The sequence below is a fragment of the Myodes glareolus genome, chromosome 7 (assembly GCF_982192425.1).
Source record: "Myodes glareolus chromosome 7, mMyoGla1.1, whole genome shotgun sequence".
NCBI classification, from domain to species: Eukaryota; Metazoa; Chordata; class Mammalia; order Rodentia; family Cricetidae; genus Myodes; species Myodes glareolus.
This window is the reverse complement of record NC_142032.1, coordinates 44,261,878-44,279,012: the sequence shown is the minus strand read 5'-3', so window position 1 is coordinate 44,279,012 and position 17,135 is coordinate 44,261,878. Positions and strand designations below refer to the sequence as shown.

General features: G+C 43.1%; 1 protein-coding gene across 4 annotated transcripts in view; it reads right to left on the bottom strand.

Moving 5' to 3' along the window:
- The window catches only part of Pcsk5 (proprotein convertase subtilisin/kexin type 5), a 417,375-nt gene that overhangs the window by 355,309 nt on the left and 44,931 nt on the right, over positions 1-17,135 (bottom strand). For all 4 annotated transcript variants that reach the window (XM_048429814.3, XM_087908042.1, XM_048429815.3 and 1 more), the window contains exon 2: positions 14,421-14,525. In XM_048429814.3, coding sequence (XP_048285771.3) covers positions 14,421-14,525 — 105 coding nt within the window. The remainder of the gene's footprint in view (positions 1-14,420; positions 14,526-17,135) is intronic.

Sequence of the window (17,135 nt, the reverse complement as noted above, 5' to 3'; positions counted from 1 at the left end):
AATAGTGGACAAAAACTTCAGAAAGAGACTAGCTCTGTATGGAAACAACTAGGTAGGAATGGACTTAAAGAAACATTTTCTCTCTGTACACAAGCATGCCCAAACTCTGAGTGGCTAGACATTTGAGTGCGAATCTTCAACAATGGAAATTTTGCAGAAGCTGAGCTGCAGTTGGTGACCATGTATGGCACTGAAATTGACTTATAGTTTCGTGTACTTTGAAAGGCCTATTATTGCTCTGCGAAGACCCTGCTCTCATCTTCATAGAGCAGTGCTAGGGGAGCATTTGTCTTTACAGGGATGCTGATACATATAGAGCTATTCAACTGTGGATCTCATTCGAATGTGACCCCAAACTTACCTACTGACTACTGGAGAAAACTAACTTATTCAGAATGCCTCTAATTCTCTGCCATTGAATTCACTCATCATCCAGGTACCGAAACTGGCTACTAGGGAAAAGGTATTGCTAACTTTACTTTCCAATTATATAATGCAAAGTTCCCTAAAATCTAAGCTGTCCAGACATGAAACTAAGAGCCGCCAGCTCTCTGCACTGGTGACTCATCTTTTTATTCCCATAACTTGCTGTTCATAGGTGCCTTTGCCCTCTCAGGGCAATTCAGCCATCACAAGCTTGATGCCAGGCCAGATTCCTGACCCAGATCCTATTAGTGAGTGCTGGCTGCCAACTAGGACTCAAGTCTATGGAACCTGAACGGCCTCCTCTGAAGGGGTGTGTGACAAGAGAGTGACTTATTGCTTTCCAAAATCTACAAATCTTAAAATGGTTGCTTCCCCTCCAATCATATAATCTGAAAGGTGACGGCTGTTTTCAAAGTCGATAAATTCTTTCATTTCAAATGACATTGCTGTGGCAGCTCCCAGGGTAACTCCAGCAAGCTGCCAACCGCCAGCAGCGGTAGCCTGCCTCTGACCCCCAGGAACCTAAAGATTGAGTGAGCAGAGCAATAGTGTGTGAAAAAGGTTTCACAAAGTAGCGAATGAATTTTTCTTTCCCCTAAACAAAACAGAGAGAAGTCACTGTCAGAGGGGACTTGATATTATGGGTCCTATTAGAAGTAAGAAACCAATCTAAAGGCCCCATCATAGAATACATGGGAAATAATTATGGTTATTCTATCATGTTCCTTTATAGTAATGATATTTTCAAGGCACATTTCCTGAGAGAGGAATAAGAGACATCTACTGACTTACTGTTGTCATGGATACTGAGATTTGCAGAGTCCTTATTGTCAGCTGTGTTTCTCAGCATTTGGTCTATTTTCCCTACCTTTAATCTTAAAATGATTTAGGTGTAAATTGAGGTTGCTGTATTTACTAAATAGTAATGCAAGGTGCTGAGTTAAAGTTGAATTTACGATAAATGGCGAATGCTTTAGCAACAGCATGTCCTGTCTTGCATTTGAGAGCAACCCAACTAAAAAACTGTTATTTTCTTTGGTAGATATAAACTCGAAGTTATTTTACGTGAAAGCTTCCTACAAGTTGGTGCTTTAGAGTTGTAGCTTCACAGTGTGACAGTGCTGTGGATGCAGAGAGACTGACGTGGAGGACTAGTTTTTGGCACCCTACCTGAACTTCTGTAGCCAAGATGAGCTCAGTGTGGAAGAGATTAGGTGAAGCCCTAACAACCTCAGCCAGGGAATAGCCCAGTGCCGTGTATACCACAAGCCTTCCAAAAGGGGCAAGGAGAAAGCCCAGGGACAAATGGTTGGTTGACTCTCGGTCTGTTCTCTTGTTTCCAGGGAACTGTGGCTTTTCCAATGTTAAGAAAATCCCCATCCTTTCCTGGCTATGATAGATGAGTGGAGGATTATCTTCTCATTCCATCTAGTCCAAGGAATAAGTCTGAAAACCACGCCACATCCTAAGTGACATTACTAGAATATTTATCTCTAGAACAAGAGCTGCCTTTTTTCTGGGGAATTAAGGGTTTGGCCTGAGGACACTGTTTAGTTTCTTACCTGAGAAAGGCGACTGAGCTTCAGAACTCATGACTGAAGATCAAAGCTTGCTTAGCTTTGCCAGAGGACTAACCAGAGAAACAGCATAGCCACTAATAATTTTCTTCTATCATATCCACCCTTGTTTCTGTCTGATTTCATTTTAGCCTCTTCTAGTTCCTCTACTAACTCTGCCACCACCTTCTAAAATATTTCTAACTTGTAATTTCCACGGTCAGATGTCTTAAAAATGTGTTCAGTTGCAGGTGACTTTTAGAAAGTATCCGATTTTCCCCCCAAAGCTACACTACATGCCTCTATCTCCAAATCTCCTGGGGACAAAAAAGCAGGCCCAGAGCCAAGCAACCATTTGTCCCTTTGCTTTCGCCTTGACCTAGTCTATGCCACATAGAGCTCATCTTGGCTACAGGAAGTTCAGGCAGGAAGCCAGAAATTAGTGATCATTACAGCAAGTAAGGAAGATTAGTGTGGTGTTTTGCCACTCTGAACTGTGCTCAGGAACCCCAGGAACATCAGCCACAATACAAATTACTACTTCGCTAGCATACTCTTTATCACAGCAGCGACAAGCTACAGGGCTCACTGCTTCTTAAAAAGTGCATAGCTGACAGGTAAAGCTTGCCTCTCGAGTCTACACCCACCTTCAAACTAAACAGGTTAATCTCCAGTCTAAATGTAAAACCAGTTCTTCTAGACAAGCCTATCTACAACTGGAGTTGAATATGATAGCAAATATTCTGAAAATAGAGAAAAGTAGATAGAGGATGTTCAGAAATTAGGTAGAACAGGGAATAAGAAAAATGTACATTCGATGGCAATGTGGACTCAGAGAAAAATCACAAATGACACCCAGTCAAGATGGTTATTAATGCTTTGAAATGAACCTGAGGAAATCGCTCTTTGATTTTACAGGAGAAGGAAGACCAATGAGAAGTGACATGCTAATAGCAGCTCTAAGCTGGTAAAGTGGAGGGCAGAATGCAGACTTCCAGATCCAGCCAAGGCTGCATCCCTCTCTACCAATGTTCCTCCAATGACTGCGCATGTCCACACTTAAAATGAAACAGTGCCCTTTATGCCATCGGAAGGTGATTTAAGAGGAAATTACAACTCCCAACTTTCCTTCCACCTCCATCGCCTATCTTCCTTTATAGGCAACACAATAGCATGCTTTCTATCTACTCATTCTACTGAAGGTGTCCACACAGCACACGGGGTTCCAGGTCACTAGAATATCCTAGTTAATAAGAGACAAGGGACTCCCATCTGCCTTGCATTTACACCCTGAAATCAAACAATAAAACACCAAAGGAAAAAAAAAATACAGTTTTATATCTAGGTAGGTATATAAAAAACATTAACATGTTGAAGTCAGATAGTGAGATTAAGGACCTACTTTAGCCATGTTTATGAGTAAAATCATCCAAAGGAAGCAACATAAACTTTGAACATGAAAAATGAGAACCTGGAATCCCAGCACTTGGGAGGGAGGGACAGAAAGATTAGGAGTTCAAATCACCTCCCCCCTCTACATAGAGAGTTCAAGGAGGCCAGCATGGACTACAAGAGACACCCTGTATTAGTCCTAGATGCCTTTAATCCCAGTACTCAGGAGGCAGAGGAATGTCGATCTCTATGAATTCAAGGCTAGCTTGGTCTACAGAGTAAGTGCCAGGTCCACCAAGGCTCTTTAGTTAGACACTGTCTCAATAAACAGGAAAAACAAAAGAGGGAGCAGGGAGAAGAAGGGGAGAGGGGGAACAAGGAAGAGGAGAAAAAGAAGAAGAAGGAAGAGTCATACACCATGCAAAAAACAAAGAAAGCATACATTAGGCATGGCGAACAGGGTGGGGGAGTGTTTTAAGTAATGGCAGATGTAAAGTGACTTAGAAAGATGAGGTTCAGTGTGTTGAGTACAAAGAAAGTTTAAACGATAAGGAAAAAAGCAGGTCACAGCACCCCTGGAAGATCGTTTGTAAGAAGTGGGATTTTATTTGAAGTCAATGGAAAGTCACTGGAAAGCTCAGTCGCAGGGATATCCTCCGCAGCTGATTGTGTGTCCAAGAACTGTGGACAATCAAAAGCAGAAGCCGAGGCGATGGTGGCGAACCAGGCCAAGGATGGTGCGGATGAAACTCGCTGATGTCCGTGCAGAGGAGGAAGGCACACAGAGTCACAGCTCCAAGATAAAATGTACTGGCACAGCAAAGCACACCAATGGATGATTAAAAAGGCAGTACAGAGAAAACACTCAAGAATGACTGCTCTGTTGTCTTTGGTAACTACACTGGTCATGGCACCAATTACAAAGAAGGAAAAGGTTTGTGGGGCCATGGTGATAGATAAAAATGTACAATTCAGGCCGGGCGGTGGTGGCGCATGCCTTTAATCCCAGCACTCAGGAGGCAGAGGCAGGTGGATCTCTGTGAGTTCGAGGCCGGCCTGGTCTACAAGAGCTAGTTCCAGGACAGGCACCAAAAACTACAGAGAAACCCTGTCTCAAAAAAAAAATGTACAATTCAGTATGTGCCTTCTTATGCTTTTGATAGTTATTAATCAATAGAATAAAAACGTTCAGTGAATACATTATTTAAAGTTAACTGAAAATCTCAGCATAAAGGTGAGAGAAAATAGTGATGACTAGACCCTGGCCTCTCCACAGCTGGCATGAAGGAGAGGAAACAAATCAACACTAAGACCCATCAACAAAGTCTAACGATTGCCATAGCCCCAGTTTTTTTCCTTCCTTGTAAATGACATACAACCTAGCTAAGCTAGTTGGCCAGGGCAGAACCTGAGCAGTCGTTCCTCACTGTCTCTTCTTCCCTCTTTCTTCCCATGGAACCTTCTAAAGAGATCTTGATAGTAAAGAAGAAGAAGAAAGAATGCTGAGAAATACGGCCACAGAGTAAATGCAAATTTCAAAAACGAGCAAATGATGGGACGTGAGGTCAAGTAAAAGGCAGGTCTTTTTTTTTTAAGAAAAATAGGATAAGAGTTATTTTATTTACATTTTCAAGTATATTCTACACATAACTATAGTCAAACACTGACAAGTCATTTTTTAATTCTATCAGAATGTATCTTCCATTCTTCTGGCATATTATTTGTAAACTTTGCAAATGGTTTTGTAGATCTTTCACTATCCATATGTTCAGACATATCATCATTTAGGATTTAACCGACATTTTTATCTTTTACATATAGAACTCATGCAATTCTATTCTGTCATGGACTTAAGGACATGCCTGAGCAATGCTGACACTTCAAACATGAGAATCTGAAACAAAAAATAAAACTCCCTGTTCTTCTGGGTTTCTCCCTTTCTTGGTATTTCCACCCTTTAGACTCATTATGACCTTGAGCCCTGTGACAAGTTTTTCTCCCTGTGTAGCCTACAAACCACCCAAATCACAGCCTTCTGCTAAAAACATAGAATTCCGGGCATAGAATCTAAGAGCTCACCCTTCACAGATAGAATGAAAACCCAAAGGCTCTTTTCACCTGTCATGATCTCTTTTTTGTACACTAGGAATTGGTTGACCTTTGAGAAATCTGTGCACAGAAACGAAATGCAGAAACACTTATCACACTGTGGTAAATGCCTGATTGGAGTGGTTTCTTTCCTTGGCCAGGAAACTGATGAAGTGATTCTGGGTTTTAGCTGGTATGGGGCTTTTCTGTGCCAGACCCACGCAACCCCTATTTGCTTATTTCTGCTTTTATAATTTGTCCAAAGACTTCAAAGAACCAGATACAATAAAAATTCTTTCCTTAACCCCAATCAAAAAAAAACTGTCAAAGTTTTATTATTCTACCTTTTAGATCAAATACCTGTGTTTTTAGACTCTTTAAGGTGCTTTGGGTTTTTAAAGATAGTTGTGACTCTCCAGCTCAGCCAGGGCTACACAGCAAGATCTTGTGGCCAAACATGATGTTTTTAACATCTTAGAAATATTTCATCAACTATGAAAAAACAAGCAGGTTTTACAGCTAGTAACTGTCCTTCACACAGCTGAGAGGACTGTGCAGCCCTTCCTCACCCAATCTCTGCCTTCCCCGTAAAAGCTACCAATGCTTCCCCTTTCCATCTGTTACCTTTGAATCATCTACTCTCTCCTCATCTGCTAAGCCTTTCTTCCAGGGTACTAGGAGGTCTTAGTGCAAAGCTAGTGGAGGGTTGGAAGAAACACAGTCACCCAGCTCTTTTGGCTAGAGTGGCCCTGAGTGACCTGTCACCTGTCTATATACTCCCAGAAGACATTAGTTCTGCAAACACAACGCTGTGCAAGAACGTCTGGTTAGTCTGTGCAGGGCCCTGGATTTGCTCTCCAGAATTATAAGAATTTCAACTAATGTCCTACGAGACAGAGGCAAACCATATTTGAGCCCCACTATGGAGCAGAGTCTGAACAAAGCAAACTACAAGAGTGTTGGGAACTATCGTCTGTGTTTTTTTTTCCATGAATCCTAAGAGCCAACCTGGGCTCCGTTCTGCTTCCTTTGGCTCACAGAAACAGTTACCAATTTTGAATGCCTTGTCCACATGGAACGCAGAGAACCGGTATTAAAGAATTACAGGTGCTTTGGCACTGGCCACAAGGGTGAGTGCAGGGCCTTGCAGCTGCACAGCTGCTCCTTCCCGACCACTAGGTGGCTCAGCCAGAGCTCCATAGCGCGATCTGAACCTTGCCCAGATTGATCTTGATCTTACCTTGTGCCCAGATTTCCTCCCATGGCTTCTCACACCTTGTTACCTGCACTCACATCGTAAGCATCACATTTATGTCCTTGCAAAACAAAATCTCTATCCCGAGCACCCTTTCATAAGTACTTGGCAGCCTTGCCAAAATGGCTGAGAAATCCTTTTTTAATTCATGCCTGTCTATATCAGGGATTCTGGCTATGAGCTCAGCTTCCCCATCAAGTATCCTCAAAATGCACAATTTGACCTTCTGTGTTCTGTCTGTCCAGACATCTGAGAAACCTGGAAACAAGACAGGAAGGGAGGGAGCAAGACAGAAAGGGGGGAGGCGGAGAACACAGCGAGCTCTGCACGCACTACGCTCCTCACATTCCTCATGCATTCCTGGCTATCTTCTTGGCGCTGCAAACGTATGACTGACATGCTTCTCCCAGGAGAATGGGCCGTTTCAAAGGCTCAGAAATGCTTTGAAAAGCTAAAGACAGGGGCTCCTAGCATGATTACATTTCATAGCTGGTAAAATGGGGTACAGCACAAAGCCTTAAACAAGACAGGTCTTCTCAAACGCTCTCTGCACACCACACCATCTGAACCCGCGCTGCTTCTCCAAGCCCTCTTAAGGTGTTTCTCAAGACTTTTCCTTCCCTGGTGCAAAGAATGATGGGAGGAGACTGTCAGGCAACACAAAACCTCAGGTCCCTGTCCCAAGACAACACTGCCACTCTCGCCTTGTGGAAATATGAGGCCAAAGCCACTAACTCTAGCACATCCCAGATCGCTCCAAAGCTGAGTGAGCACAAATCGAGGCAATGTTCTGAGACTTATAAAATCATCTACAGAAGACAAGCCGTTATGTCATTATCACATTTAAAATAGAAAATGGGACACCGACCACCCACACCCACACATACCACACACCACACACCACACACCACACACATACACACACCCCACACACATTCCACACTACACCACAAATACACACACACCATACATATACACAGAGCCCCCACACACTCCATACCACACACACATCCCAAACCACACACACAGGACACCCATATACACATATACACTGCACCACACACCCCACAACACGCAGGACACACCTCCCACCCAACACCATACACACACCATGTACAAACACATACACATCATATGCACACACACACACACACACACACACAAGTCACTGGAACACCAGTCCAGATGAAAAATTGATTTCTGGCAAAACAAACAAACAAACACTTTAGTTTATGAGGCTGACCTCAGGTGTGTGGGTGTACTTACTTCTTCCTGTAGGTTTTTTTATCTACAAAGTCCCCTGGGAGATTAAGTGTGTGGACAACTTATTGCATGCATTTCATCTATTGGAGAGTTCTTTCCAGGTTGAGAATAGAGCTACCTGATATGCTGGTGGCCTCCATGGGTCACTTAATGATCAACAGACAGTGAAAGAGTTTTCTAGAATTATAAAATGAATCTAGGGTGAAAAGGGAATTGGCAGACACAAAGTTGATCTGTGCAACTTTTCCAGACTGTGTCGAGAGGTACAGCTGTCAATCTTGAGGCAAAAATAAAAAAATAAAAAGGAGAGAACACATCTGAAACTCAGATCAGGGAAGGCAGCAAGCTGGAACACAGAGGAACTTGAATTTTTCTTTTCCAACTAGTTTATCCTTCATTTCTTCTGGCCTCCCTTCTTCCAGCCCCCTCACTCTTAGACAATGCTTGAATGCTTAGCTCTTATCAGAGGAAATGGCTTATATACAAGTGTAGCACACAGGGCAGTATGCCTATGAATTCAAGCCTTGAACTCCATCCTGGGCCACACCGACCTGGAGACAAGTTCTTCTCCAGCAGCATAAGCCAAGGGCTCACACGGTCACAGAGCTGTTGCACCACCACTGACGTACCACCCTGCATGATTCAGAAAGGTAGAAGTAGACACCGTGTGTAGAAATGAAAAGTAAGCAGATTAAAGCTAACATGTCCAATCTCTCCCAATACAGCGGTATTTGGCCGTAGTTCCTGTGAACTTGGCTATCCCACTCAAACAGATCGGGAAACACTCTTTAAGAGAGCAGTGGAAGCTGGGACCGTCTTGCACAGGAAAGAGACAGGAGTGGAAGCAAGAGGCCTGTGATTTCATGACATCCTCTGAGTTCTCCATGGGATATGCAGTCATCTGTGTGATGAGGGCCTCCTGACCCACAACTTAGGAAGAAAGAACACCTTCTCACCCTAGTGGGTAGTATAGGCTGAGTCTGTGTGGATTCAGATAAAAAACCAACCTGTAAGTGATCTAAAGATAAGAAAAGAATTAGAAAAAGGAAAGAGAAAAGATAGAGAGGCCAGAACCTTCCAGATAAGATCTAATATGAAGGAAAAAAAGCTGTTCTCATAGAGTATGGGGAGCTAACTTAATGGCAGTTTATACTTGACTTACATTGACTTAACTCAGTAAGCCCTACTTCTCCAATTGAAAAGGTGTGACTTAAGGTTTTCTATTCCTTGATAAAGAAAAGAAAAATAGAGAAAATGATCTTCCCTGCTCACTGGGTCCACCCTACATAGGTCTGGACAACAGAAGGATGAATGAGCCGCCGCTATACCGTGTCCTGCAGATAGTACCTCCCTCCTTTACTGTTCTCTACCTCAGTTTTTTGAGACGGTTGTTCCTTGAATTGAGAGCTTGCTGTTTGGACCAGACTTGTTGGCCATAAAGCTCCTGGGTTCAGCTATCTCTTCTCACCCTAGTACTGGGGTTACTGGCAGTATACTTGGCTTTTATATAGGACCAGGGATCTGAATGCTTCATAACTTTGAACTATAGCTGGCAAAGATAGATACATGGATTAATTAATAAACTCTCAGAGGGACTGGAAAGGTGGTTGCACAATTAAGTGCTGGTACACCTCTTGCGAAGGACTCAATCTGGCTCCCAGTACTAATGCAGGGTAGCTCACAACCACCTGTAACACTGGCTCCAGAGTATCCAACACTCTGTCTGGATGCTGTGGGCACCTGCACAGACCCCCACACAAATACACACATATACACATAATTCAAAAGTTAAATACTTAAAAAGAAAGAAGGTCCAGGAGTGGGAGTAGTCTTTTGTTTCAAGAAGCGTTTGGCTCTCAGGAGAAAGATTGGTCACTCAGAAAGAAAAAAGAGGATGATGCCTTAGGCCATTATGTGGATAAAGTTGTGAAGAAATGGCCAAGAAGTGTAGGAAAAACAAAACAAAAAACCAACCTCTGGGTTCAGTGAGATACAAAAAACTAAGGAAGGAAGAAAGGAAGAGAGGAAGACAGCACATTGGCCTTTGGCTTCTACATACACAAGCAGGGTTAAACATGCCTTCGCACATGTGTGCATAATACACACACACACACAAACACAGAAGAATGGAAGACTTTCTACCCCATGGCTGTAAAATGGGCCAGTGCTTCCTGTCAGGCTGTGTTATGATTATACAAGCGCAGTCCTCTCAGAAGTCTGTGAATCCCTGTCATTTAAAATGATAATCACAACGTGATGTTAACGTGTGGGAATCAGGGCTATTCTTGCTCTCAGGCTCATGTGCCCCGGCTGACCACACAACTTCCTTAGCATTGAGACGTTTATTCTCATCAGGTCGCTGCTTTGGCCTTTCCTTCTTCGGAACCCCCTAAGTAAAGTCATAAGTAGCCATGCAATTTAGTAGAGCAAACAAAGCCAGTCTGTTTGGTGTGTGTGTGTGTGTGCCCTGCAATTTAGCCTGCTATTTTCCCTTTCTTGAGAAGGTGGTAGTTAAAAGTAACATGAAGTTAGCATCACCAGTGTCATCCACAAAGCCATTTCCCATGGTCCCATGCCACAGATGTGACGCTGGTCTGGGATCAAGCACACACCAGAATTTAAGGAGTGACTGGCATACCAGCTCATTCATTCTATACTCTCGTAAGGCCAACGCAGAATGAAGAGAGTAGATGCACATGGAAATTTGCATAGTGCTATGGCTTGGGTGTGGTTTGTCCCAAAGGGTGCATGAACTGAAAGGCTGGTCACTAAGGGGATGTTTAAGTGGGGAGGGTTTTCTGGGAGAGATTAGTAAGTTCCACAGGAGTGTTATTTTAAAAGAGCCTGCCTGGCCTACTCCCTGGCTTCCTGTCTTGCCCTGAAAAATCTCTCATACACACTCTCACCATCATGCCATCAATACAGTGATACAACTATGGGGAATCCTTATCAGAGAAGATACTGGAATATCTATTTGGTCTTCAAAACCATGTGCTAAGTAAATTGTGTATGTGTGTGTCTTTAAATGTATTTCGACAAAAATTTTATTAAGTACTTACTGATTAAGGAAAGAAAAACACTGCATTGGAAGGAGAAAAAGACAAGATCTCTTGAGTAAATTGGAAATGTGTGTGGTGGGTCACAGGAAAAGGAAGAAAGAAAAAGGGGAGGAAGGGAGGGAAGCGGGAAAAAATGTATAGCCTAATAAAAATAATTCTAAAAATAAGCAGGAAATTTTTTAAAAAAAGACAAAAGGAAAAACAGCTATATTTATTTACTTATTTTAAGGCAGAATCATACTATGTACTCAAGGCTGTTCTCAAAATTATGATCCTCCTGCCTCAGCTTCCTAAGTGCTCAGATTATCAGGCATATCCAAACCTAGTGAAAACAGAAGTTTTAAAGTAGAGAGCCCACCCTAACAACGGAGTTAAAGTTAATGTCTACAACAGAACAAGCGAGCATCCTGAACCTTCCTAGACGGTGCAGAGAAAGGGGTATCTGCACCCAGTGCCGTGGGGCCAAATGCATTCCTATGGAACATGAGTTCAATCAGAAGGAGAGCACAGCCGACATAAATGTACTATATTACGCCATTGGCGTATACCCTTCTAAAGCAGATGAAGCTGAAGAATATAACAGAGTGAAGAGGAGTTGGGAGACATGACACCTCAAGGTGATCCTGGACCACAGAAGAAAGAACCAGCAACGTAAAGTCTGTATATTAGATAATTGACACAGAGTCAATGTTGATATCCAGACTTCCATTATTGCACTTATGATTACAGTGTAGAATACCCTCATGTTTAATGAACGCAGAATGGAGTTATTTGTTTACTTATTTAACGCTGTTGGGAGAAAAAAAACACAGACCTCGGGAAGGAAAGTATTTGTAACTCAGTCTGCAAATACCTATGTGTATGTGTGTGAATGTGCACGTATGTAGACAGATAAGAAGAGAAGGGAGAGTGGAAAGCATGGGGCATCTGGAAAGCTATTTTTACAGCTTCATGCTAAATTTTAAAAAGGTTGGTGAGTTTTGTTTTGTTTGTTTAGTTAACTTTGAAGAGAAAAAAAATGCCAATTGAGTCTAAGCTTGTTGAGGGGTTGGAGGAGGCAAACAATGCCTTCTATCTGCTTTCTCCACAAACCCCAACCCTGAGAAGCATCATCCTATCCTGAGGGTCCCTGAAAGCTTCTCTGGGAGACACCAACAGATACCTGGGAGCCTGACATGGGACTGGAGATATTGGGGCTCAGGAAATAGTCAGTGAATCAATGGGCAACAGAAATACAATTGGAACGTTAGGGAACCCCACCTTTGTGGTAGTTTGAGTGGCAGTCATGGGCAGAACTGCAGGGGTGGAGATTAAGACATAGCCCTACTCTTGGGTAGCCCTTTAATTGAGGAAGAATGAAACGGCACAGCTGCCTCTGGACTGACTTAACCGGCCTTGCACCCCTGGACTGGGTGAGAAGGGTAGCATTCAGGGACTGAATGCCCCAGGATCCAAGGTTTCTGCTGGATCACACACAAACTATTTCATACACAGAGATAAGAAAACCATGATGCCTAAGATAACACTAAGAATGGGAATTGCTCCTTATTCGGTAAATCCTTCCTCAGGTAAACAAAGTCTCGTCACATTCCGTTCCTAATTCTCAAGCCAACTTTTCAAACGCGTGTGGACTTTGCACATGAGGCTCGAAAGAAAATTCATGCTAATTGCCAAAGTTCAAGATAGTTGCTTGACAGATGAAAGAACCGTGACTTTGCTTTTAAAACGTAGCAAATTCAAACTGTCCCAACATACTACTTTTCTAGAAAAATTAGTCTAAATAGAAATAAATATGTACACATTATCCACAGGCCACTGTATGTCCCTACGCCACATAAAAGGAAGAGCCTGAAAGAAATGTGATTTTTCTAACAACCCGAGATATAATTTCAGTCAAGAACACTGTGCCATAATATTCTAAGGTAACATTTCAAGGAAAAATTAAACGGAGTGTGATGATTTAGTAAAAATGCTCCCCACAGATGCACAGGGAGTGGCACTATTGTGATATGCGGCCTTGTTGGACTAGGTGTGGCCTTGTTTAAGGAAGTGCATCAGTAAGAGGTGGGCCTTGGGGTTTCAAATGCTGAAGTCAGGCCCAGCGTCACTCTCTCTCTTCTTGCTACCAGCCTGTCTGGATATAGAACTCTCAGCTATCTCTCCAGCACCATGTCTGCCTGCATGCTCCCATGCTTCACACCACAAAGATAATGAACTAAGCCTCTAAACTGTAAGCCAGCTCCAACCAAATGCTTTCTTTTCTAAGAGTTACCATGGTCATGGTGTCTCTTCATAGCCTCAAAAACCTTGACTGAGACACAGAGTAAACCATGGCCCATAACAGAAGGCAAGACTCCAAACCACACACTGACTTGCACAAAAATTCACACAAGAACATTTTTAACAAGGAATATAATTTTCCAAGAGCCTCTAGCTGAGGCTGTTATGCTTGCTGGTAAGGGCCTGATTCTCAATCTATTTGAGAATGAGTTCTATGGCAGACCAAAATCACAATGGAGGGGAAGAGGCGAAATAACCTAATCACTGAATTATATACCATGAACCCACAAAGGGCCTAAAGCAAGTTGGCAGAGCTGCCTCTCCTTCTCTGTTATTTAGCACGTCTGGGAGAGCTAATTCTATGGAGGTCAGTTCCTTCTTCCTACTTAATTAATAAAACAGCTATTAACTTGATGTCAGTGTCTTGGTTGTCTTCTCATAGTTTGTACCCAATATTTCTCAGTTCCCATATCTCATGCCAAACCACCTCATGCCATCACATGAGAGACCCGTATTTGTCACTCTTTCCTGCTAGGGTCTCCCAGGAGAACGCTGCTATACAGCTCAAAAAAGACCAGGTACAAGAAGAATATTAGACACCCCCCTAAAAGAGGGAGCTGGCTTCTGCCCCTAATGGTTCAAGCATGCTTTCTCTCCCAGACACGGTCTGCTTCAAGACTATCCATGCCAAGGAAAACAGCAAGTTTTACTGTAAGTCCATTTTGACTTAAGAGTACTAGCGGGGAGAAGTCACCCATGGAGCTCACAGGACCTCAAGCTGCATGCAGATAAGAGACGACATGTTCTTCCTTTAGACATGTTCAATTGATCTGTGTTCTCAAGCGGCAGCCTCTCACCATTCTGCATAAAAGCTTGTATCTAGGGCTAACCCCGAGCTACTCCACATGTGGGATGCCAGTGGTGGGTCAATAAAAATCTAGTCATTGAATAGTGTTGCCTGAGAACAGATACCGAACCAAAGGATACGGTGACAGATCTAGAAACAGGAGCCTCAGGCTTGGTCACGGGCTCCTTGTGTTATCACCAATGAAAAATGCAGGAGCATGACGTCTTGGTCCCGTTCCAATTGGTTTTCCTTACCTTTGGTTCCATGGAGATGAAACTGTGGGTTCCTCTGCTTGAGACAACAGACCTTTTAAAGGTCCTACTATGGTAGAAGTGATAGTAGTCCTTCAGTGCGCCAATCTGCAGAGACAGGCAGGGGAAAGCACAGGGGAAACATGTTAATGTCTGAAGACAGCCACGTTCCTTGTTTTTCATTAAAGTAAGAACACAAAACAAAAAGGCCCATAAATTATGCAGCTGCCTGATATACTTAAATGTCACTTGAACCTTGGTGGTCACTTTTCAAAAGAAGGACACCCGATATGAAATATGAGTGTCCTTCAGGCAGTGACTGCAGAACTAAAGATTCTATTGGGGCAGTTAGCGTCTCCATATCGCTTGTTTAATGTTTAATTTATATGCAGCATTTTAAGTAATGTTATATCAATCTATATCCAAGCGTGGGGAAGAGGGAAAAAGTCAAACAGCTCTCTAGTTATAAAAACACATTGCATTCTGTTTGCTGAGAGACGGACAGTGAAGGGTGTTGATGGGTTATTTACACAGTTAATCTGAAACATGTCTTACGCAGTTGATTATTCACAGGATAGCAGCACTCCTTAGATCAGGAGACAGGAGGCGCAGCCCTCAAGTGAAATGGTAACTTCTTTTTTTTTAAAGTAATTTTATTAAATTATAAAAGTTTCCATTTACGCCCCTCTTCCCAACACCCTCCCACTCCCCCCACTCCCTCTCCTCCTCCCTCTTCGTCCCTAAGGGCAGTCAGGGTTTCCTGCCCTGTGGGAAGTTCAAGTTCCTCCCTTCTCTCTCCAGGTCCAGGAAGGTGAGTATCCAAACAGACTGGATCCCCAAAATCCAGTATATGCAGAGGAAACAAGTCTCAGTGTCATTGTCAATGGCTTTTCAGAAAGACTCCGGGCCAGCCACATTCAGAGAATCCGGTCACATTCAGAGAATCTGGTTGGATCACTTCCTCATTCAGTTGCAGTCCAACTGGCCTTGGTAAACTCTCATTAGATCCGTCCCCTTGTATCAGTGGGTGATAGCATCCCTCGCAGTCCTTATTTCCTTTTTCATTTTCTTCGTCCTTCTGCTTCTCATTTGGACCTTGGGGGGCTCAGTCCGGTGCTCCAATGTGGGTCTCCGTCTGTATCGCCATCCATCGCCAGATGAAGGATCCCTCCGTTGTATCTTCTGGTACAGGATCAGAGTGAAGTGGTAACTTCTAGAACAATCTTTGAGTTGAGCTTCTGGGAATAAATGCTTTTATCTACTTCTTTATTCTTGTCTCTTAACATGATTTCATTTCCTCATTTTTATTCTTTCCAGTTGCTCGGGAAAGGAATGCTGAGACAGGAGGATCCCTGAGACCTGCTGGCCAACTAGCCAGCTTGTCTAGCTGATCAGTGAGCACCAGGTTCCCTGAGAGACCCTGTCTCAAATAGGGTGGAGTTGGACTCAAGAAAACGCACTGAAGACATTTGGCCTTGTGAGCTCAACTACTGGAATTTGATACCTAAAACCCACATAAAGGTGAAAGAAAAGAAATAAGTCTACAAATTTGTCCTCTGGTCTCCCTATACACACTGTGACACACATGTCCTCCTCTCCCCCTATATACAATCACACATGAATAAATTTGAAGTACAGAACAATTGAGGGAGGTCGAGTCTGACCTCTGTGTATACCTATATGCGTGTGCATGCACACACCCGTGCACACACCCGTGCACACACACATGCTGTGGATCACCCAACCACACAGGCAAGGCTCGTGCCTCATGGCTCATTTCAGCTGACACCCCAGCTGAACAGCATGTACTCTTGAGCCTGTGTTTTCTTTTCTGGAAAATTGGATTTTGGGCTAGTTAATTTCTAAGACCACTGCAGCGCTCATATTCCATTCTTTAACAGTGACACTTTCCTTGCTTCAGGCAAATACAATAAATGTCTAATTCTCTAGACACTCACGGCTCTGCACTAAAGGAATGACCACTGTGAGGATGTTGTCCAGCTGGTACAATGTAGATCTTGGGCTTTCTTAATTAAAACGTCATTGGCCCAGGTTATTTTTTTTTTCATTATAAAAGGTTGTTTTCAAAGGTCGGTGTCCTTGTTATGTCCCTACCACATGTTTGGTGTCATTTTGACATTGTCTCCTCCTTTTGGAACTTGGGACATTGCACTATCATTAAAACTCAAGCGAAAGTCCAAAGCCTCATAGTTTTGATTCAAGTGGAAAAGGCCCTGACCCATACAGATGACTCAAAACTAAGTGAAATATACTGCCAAGGATATCCCAGTGAGTCCTCCATCTCAGTGGTCCTGAGCAAGGGGAGCAGGAAGAGGTCACAGGTCACAGCCCCACTTCTGGGCCTGCCCAGGAGGATATCCCGAAGGTGTTAAAATGTTGAAGTTCTAAGGGTCAAATTCAAGAGTGACTACATAATTTTTTGAACAAAATTCTTAAGCTTTTTATTACATATAGCTCAGTGAAGTTCTCCTTAAGCAAATATAGTAGTTTGGTGGAAAGAACACTTATTTCCTAGGGAGGAACCTTGAAGAACTGACCATACGCAGGCATAGTACGGACACAAAGATCAAGTCAGCTTTGGGCACATGGTGAATTCAAGGAGAGCCTGGGCTACATGAGACCCAATCACAGAACAAAACAAAAACAAAAACAAAATAAAAGAGCGAATCCTCACCAGTGGGAAAATGCCAGTGTGTT